The sequence below is a fragment of the Notolepis coatsorum genome (genome assembly GCF_963971535.1).
Source record: "Notolepis coatsorum genome assembly, chromosome: 5".
Taxonomy (NCBI): domain Eukaryota; kingdom Metazoa; phylum Chordata; class Actinopteri; order Aulopiformes; family Paralepididae; genus Notolepis; species Notolepis coatsorum.
Window position 1 is genome coordinate 198,693,640 of NC_140169.1, and position 6,860 is coordinate 198,700,499.

General features: G+C 41.8%; 1 protein-coding gene across 1 annotated transcript in view; it reads right to left on the reverse strand.

Annotated features, from left to right (window-relative positions):
- The window catches only part of myo16 (myosin XVI), a gene marked incomplete at both ends in the record, with an annotated part of 362,367 nt that extends 355,515 nt beyond the window's left edge, over nucleotides 1-6,852 (reverse strand). Inside the window, one exon of the mRNA XM_084314410.1 lies at nucleotides 6,675-6,852. Coding sequence (XP_084170536.1) covers nucleotides 6,675-6,852 — 178 coding nt within the window. The remainder of the gene's footprint in view (nucleotides 1-6,674) is intronic.
- Between the last annotated feature and the right edge of the window lie 8 nt (nucleotides 6,853-6,860).

Below are 6,860 nucleotides of genomic sequence, written 5' to 3' on the forward strand. Positions count from 1 at the left end.
TTAACCTTCTGTAGTGTGGTAGTGAAAGGTTAACCATCTGTAGTGTGGTAGTGAAAGGGTTATCCTTCTGTAGTGTGGTAGTGAAAGGGTTAACCTTCTGTAGTGTGGTAGTGAAAGGTTAACCTTCTGTAGTGTGGTAGTGAAAGGTTAACCATCTGTAGTGTGGTAGTGAAAGGGTTATCCTTCTGTAGTGTGGTTGTGAAAGGGTTAACCATTTGGTAGTGTGGTAGTGAAAGGGTTAAGAGGTCCATACCGTGTCATTTTGGTTTCCTAGTCATATTCTTGCATTGATACAAAAATCTACAATGATAAAAAATGACGATGATGACAAAATTATACAAACTCGAGGCACCCTTCTTTTTTCACGATATTTTACTGAATGAGTTTACTGCCCGATGCACCACTGCCACAGGCTTCTTGCGTCGTACTTTAATCATAAATGTCATGCCCCACCTGTTACTGGACTATTCTCCCCTGCTCTACGCCTCCCGCGTCTATACTTTCCGTAGCCGCATTTCTGGCAGGCGCTCTCTGTTTGGTCACTGTTGCCCAATCGCGTGACGAGCTGTGTCTTTGCCCATTTCCGCCTCGAACAGCCTGCAAACTACCTGGCGTTCTATCGCCATGCTCTAAGACAAACTCTAACCTTAACCAACTTCGAAAGAGTGCCTAGGCTTAACCAGTGTAGAAACAGGCGTCGGCCAATCAGAGAGCGCCTTGCCAGAAATGCGGCTACGGAAAGTATAGACGCACCTCTCCAGTCCCTGTATGTTTGTTCCTGGTGTCCCTGTTCCTTAGTGTTCTCCTCCTTCTCTCTCTCATGCTCTCTCGCTCTCTTTCTCTCTCTCTCTCTCTTGCCCTTAATGTTGTGAAGTCACCAACTGGGCTATTCTTTGTTCTGATATAATCAGAACCTAATAAACTGCTCTGCGTTGTGTGAAACCCTTTAAAGCCCTGTGGTACTTTCAATAAAGACCAAATGGTCTTGTTCGACGACCAGCTGAGCAGCAGGAGAAATGGAGAGGAGAAGGTGTATAACAGCATCTGTTTTAATTCAAAGTTAAGAGTGTAATTACAATGAAAAATGGATTCTGCAATGATATAAGGGTACTCAAGTACTATGCCACCGATCCCTTATATCAGACTAATGTTAAAGTAGATAGTTGATAAGTTGTTGATGGTCTTTGTTCTCTGGCTGATGAACAAAGAAAAGTCTGTTCTCCCTCCAAATGTTCTTTGTCTGTTCCCCTCTGCCCGCGTCGTCCGCTGTGTGAAAAAGGTGGGGTGTTGTCCTGGTGGTTCCGTTTCAGAGTGTCCTCCCACCGTCACAACACCCTCCTTATATCCAAAGCCTGGAGTTTCTGCGTGATGTCACCAAAGTGACATCAGCAGATGTGTTCCTCCAATCCCAGGCCTCTCTAAGTTTGAATTTGAAATAGGAGGTTGTCCTTAGCAAGCCAACCCTCTATTTCCTTTGTTTTCCAGTCAAAGAACAAACACTGTCTAACTTACATAATATTTTAGTTATTGATCTCAAGATATATATATTCGAATTGCGATTGATTACATAAACACAGAGATATCATATTTGACCAGTTTCTTGTGAAGCTAACTGATAATCACAACAAGTTTCCAATTAAGCCCACTTCTTCTAGTTTTCTAATCCTTCTTTTACCTTACATCAATATCTCTTTTATACAGTTAGTATTCAACAGATTTAAGTATTTTCCAATGTAGATTCAGACGTGGCCTAATTTCAAACTCTGTGATTCCCAGCCATAAACCTGGCATATTTTATATCATTAGATTCAAGATTATGTCCACAATATAACAGGATTTTCTGTAGTTCATATTAAATTAATCCAAGTATACCAATAGTCATTTGAAAATGTACTTAGTGTTACAGAGACTGGAGACGCTTGCTCCTCCCCTGGCAGCTGCAGCATGTTGTAATCCGACCAGATGACCTGGCCTGCCTGTTTAGACCTGGGGCATGAGATACCGGCTTCCTGTGCTATAATCAGCCACAGGACCAGTTTAACAGACCCTTGATCTATTGTCTGCAGCTGCCAGCAGTTGTATGCAAATGACCTCCTGGTGTGAGCCCACGTCTCTGCAAGCACACACACTCTAAGCTTGTCACTCTGGGCATATCAGGTTTAACACAGGATTTTAATTTGACCTCCAGTTTCAGGCAACATATGTCTATCTATGGTTACCAAATACTACTACAGTTGCCCTGTTAGTTTAGTGTTACTCTTGTCTTGTATTATGTTATCTGTTTAGTCTTGGTAGTCTGCTTGTTTTGTCCCAGTGCATGGTGTTTGTCTTGTCATCCATAGTTGTAGTTCCGTGTAGTTCTTTGTCAGTCTGTTTCCCCTCCCAGGTGTCTCCTGTTATCAGCCCAGGTGTGTCTCGTTTGTCATGTAAGTTCCTTGTTTCCTGTTCTCTGTGTGGGTTCATTGTCGTTTCCTGGATGTTGTGTACTATGGTTCCTGTGACAGTAAATGCATCAAGTACCCTATGCCTTGTGAGCTCTGAGTACCAGATCTATACCTCGTAAAAACAAAGTGTGTGTGAGAGGGAGGGTCTTTAATGGGAGATCCTGGAGCCAGATAGGATTTACTGTCGGCTGGAGAAAAAAAAACTCTCTCTAAGTCCTCTGTCCTGAAAGACCAGCCACATAAACCCTATGGAGAAATACTCTCTGGAAACACACACACACACCACACACACACACACACACACACACACACACACACACACACACACACACACACACACACACACACACACACACACACACACACACACACACACACACACACACACACACACACACACACACACACACACACACACACACACACACACTATAGGGAAGGAGAGAGGGAAATTCTAAAGGGCAAATGATTCTTTCAGATATGTCAGTACGGATGGATGGAGTTTCAAAGAGGGTCAACCAATCCGTTGACACTGAGGTGAACTAACACACACACATGCGCACGCACGCACGCACACACACATACAGACACACCACACACAACCACACACACACACACACAGACACACACACACACAAGGAATGTGTGTAATTAAATGACCACACATTTAAATGTCGCTGCACCGAAATAGTCAGTTCAACTATTTTGGGAAAACCAGCAGATGATTGTCCGAAAACAGCTGTATATTTTGATGTGCGTGATTCTTGAACGCTGCTCTCTCAAACGCTGCAAACCACCTGCTGCCTCTGCAGCTAAACAGCCACACACTGTTCCCGCTGGGAAGCGGTGATAGTAGCCGCAGCAAACTGTGCTATAAGTATCTCGAGTGATACATCTACACTGTAAAATTAAATAACCACCAGCAGCTCTACTGTATTGCTGACGCTTCCCTCAATTCACTACTTAGCCGAAGCATGGATTTTATTATGGGCATTAATAGGCATCCAATTATTGGGTGTATACAGAGTTTTATTATTTTCAAAACAGTACAACAAATCAATGTCTAGATAACCCACCCCCCCACACACGCAGTATAATAAATCAGCAAATATAAAGACATATTACATATACCCTACATATATATATATATCAATTAATAAATACATAAATAAATACATATGAAAACATGAAAATATTACAATGACTAAGATATAATATGGCCAATGTCTATCAGAATTAGGGCTGCACCGAATAGTTCGAAGCTTCGTTCATAACGTTGACATTTGAATTCTAAATCAACATTCAAATTTATTTCTTATAAAAAATGTATCTATTCATTCTGTTTAAACCAATGGGGTTTTTCTTCACAGTTGCAGATCAAGATTAGGCTACACTAATATTATAGTATTATTATATACTATTATAGTATATGACTCGTCATACAATTTTAAATAAAACATTTATCATAAATGTTGTAGCCTATCTGCATCCGCTTGGCGCTCCATCAAGACGTCACCATCACTTCCGTACCAACCGTGCCTTCATTGGATTATTTATGTTGACAAACCTGATGAGTTATATTCATTAAAGAAAGTTGATTTAATAAAAAAAAAATACTAATTTAATCAGATTAATCACTTTATTCAAATTGAGGATTTAGTTTGAGGATATGAAAAATATATAATTACGTCGTAAAATATGATGAGAGATATTCGAAGCTTCGTTCGAATACTTCAATAGAAGCTTTGAATGTTAAAAAATTACATTCGGTACACCCCTAATCAGAATATACACAACACCACCCTCTCATTATCAACATCAGTAAATGCTGTTGGTATTCCACGGTATACTATAGGCAATTTAACAGCCTTTTAAGAAGGGCTGGGTATAGCTTGTGTACATTGATTTGTTGTAGTGTTATGAGGTAGACAAGAATATTCATACTCTATAGCGGCAGTTTCATCAACTAGTGGTCAAAAGCTCCAATGGTTACCTTTAAGCCTTTCAATGGGTCTCACTGAAAACAGCCTTTTTGCTGAACATGTGGGCCTAATTAGGCATCTTAAAAATATATATATTTAGGCACGCACACAGTCTACACACACACAGTCTACACACACAGTCTACACACACACAGTCTACACACACACAGTATACACACACAGTCTACACACACAGTCTACACACACAATCTACACACACCAGTCTACACACACAGTCTACACACACACAGTCTACACACACAGTCTACACACACAGTACACACACACGTCTACACACACAGTCTACACACACACAGTACACACACAGTCTACACACACACAGTCTACACACACAGTTTACACTAGTGTTGTCACGATACTGGAATTTCGACTTCGATACGATACCTTGAAAAGTATCGATACTTCGATACCATTTCGATACCAAAAAAATAACAATAATTATTATTTTCTTCTTTTTTTCTTCTTTTTTTAAATAAATTTTGCTTTTGTTGCTGGTTGATTCTCCTCAGCTTCGCTCTGGTACTATGAGAGAAGATAAATATAACATTTTTAAAACCCTTTGTTTATCTTTAGATCACACATTTAAAAATAACTGTTCATCTCACTTCAATAATTTTTATTGCAGAACATGGTATTTCTCAAGCAGACAGATGTAAACACTGTAATCTGTGTTGCATGTACAAACTGAACTGTTTGTATTACAGTTAGTAACAGTTTCGATTTTTATTTAAAGATAAGAGAGAGAGGAGAGAGAGAGAGGAGAGAGAGAGAGAGAGAGAGAGAGAGAGAGAGAGAGAGAGAGAGAGAGAGAGAGAGAGAGAGAGAGAGAGAGAGAGAGAGAGAGAGAGATCTCCGGTGCTATGCTCGGAGCATTTAGTAACGTTACATTTTCAAAAAGATTGCTGCTATTTGAACACTTCATGGAAACGGGGTAACGTTAACCTTATGTCGACTGTATTATTGTATGACCTCGACATAATGTTTAAACGTTAACGTTACTCCGTTTCCATGCAGTAATTATAAAGGTGGCCAGCTAAGCTAAGCTAAGCTAACGGAGCTAACGGAGGAACGACTAGCAGTAGCTAACGTTAGCTAATAGCTGTAACATTACTAACAACGAATCAGCTGTTGATATTATGCGCCATCAGTAGACAACGTATCATGTATTAAACTAGAGTTAATGGTTTAATGCTTCAGTCACAGTGACGTTGAAAGAGCAGCTGTCACGAACCTCTTTCATTTCTTTATGGAGATCCGCATTGGCACTGCTCTGTAACACCGCTTGCAAATGGGCATCGTGGCATCTTTAGCTTGTCCTTCGTTGTTTACTTCAAACCTGAAGTACCTCCAAACAGCACTTCTGCTGTTTTCTTTATCCACAAGCACAAGTTGCGGAGGCTCTGCATTTGCCATCTTCAGCTAAAATGTTTGTTTACAAACTGAAGACGGCTCTGTGAGGAGGAGGGCTGGAGGAGGCGGAGGGGCAAGCGTGATCTGAACAGCGTCTCAACAACTTGCGGTAGAACACTCGCCAGCTGGTACCGATACTGCAGAAAGTATCGGTATTTCGGGAAATGAGTATCGAAACCGTTTTAAATATTTAAATATTTAAACACACAGTCTACACACACACAGTCTACACACACAGTCTACACACACAGTCTACACACACAGTCTACACACACACAGTCTACACACACAGTCTACACACAGTCTACACACACACAGTCTACACACACAGTCTACACACACACAGTCTACGCACACAGTCTACACACAGTCTACACACACAGTCTACGCACCACGTTACACACAGTCTACACACAGTCTACACACACAGTCTACACACACAGTCTACACACACACAGTCTACACCACACAGTCTACACACACAGTCTACACACAGTCTACACACAGTCTACACACACAGTCTACACACACACAGTCTACACACACAGTCTACACACACAGTCACACACACAGTCTACACACACAGTCTACACACACAGTCTACACACAGTCTACACACACACAGTCTACACACACAGTCTACACACACAGTCTAACACACAGTCTACACACACACAGTCTACACACACACAGTCTACACACACAGTCTACACACACACAGTACACACACACAGTCTACACACACAGTCTACACACACAGTCTACACACACATCTACACACACAGTCTACACACACAGTCTACACACACACACGCACCTTCTTTGTTGTCGTGGCGTATGATGGCGTCCTGTATGACGTCGGCGAGGCCGAAGCGGAGGCGGTGCTTCTTGCGGTAGCCGGGCGGGGCCCTGAGCTTGGCCCCGCCCCCCTGCTGCCGCTGGAGGCCCTTCTCCCGCTCGTAGTACGCCCTTATTTGGTCACAGCGCATACGCCTGACCAGCC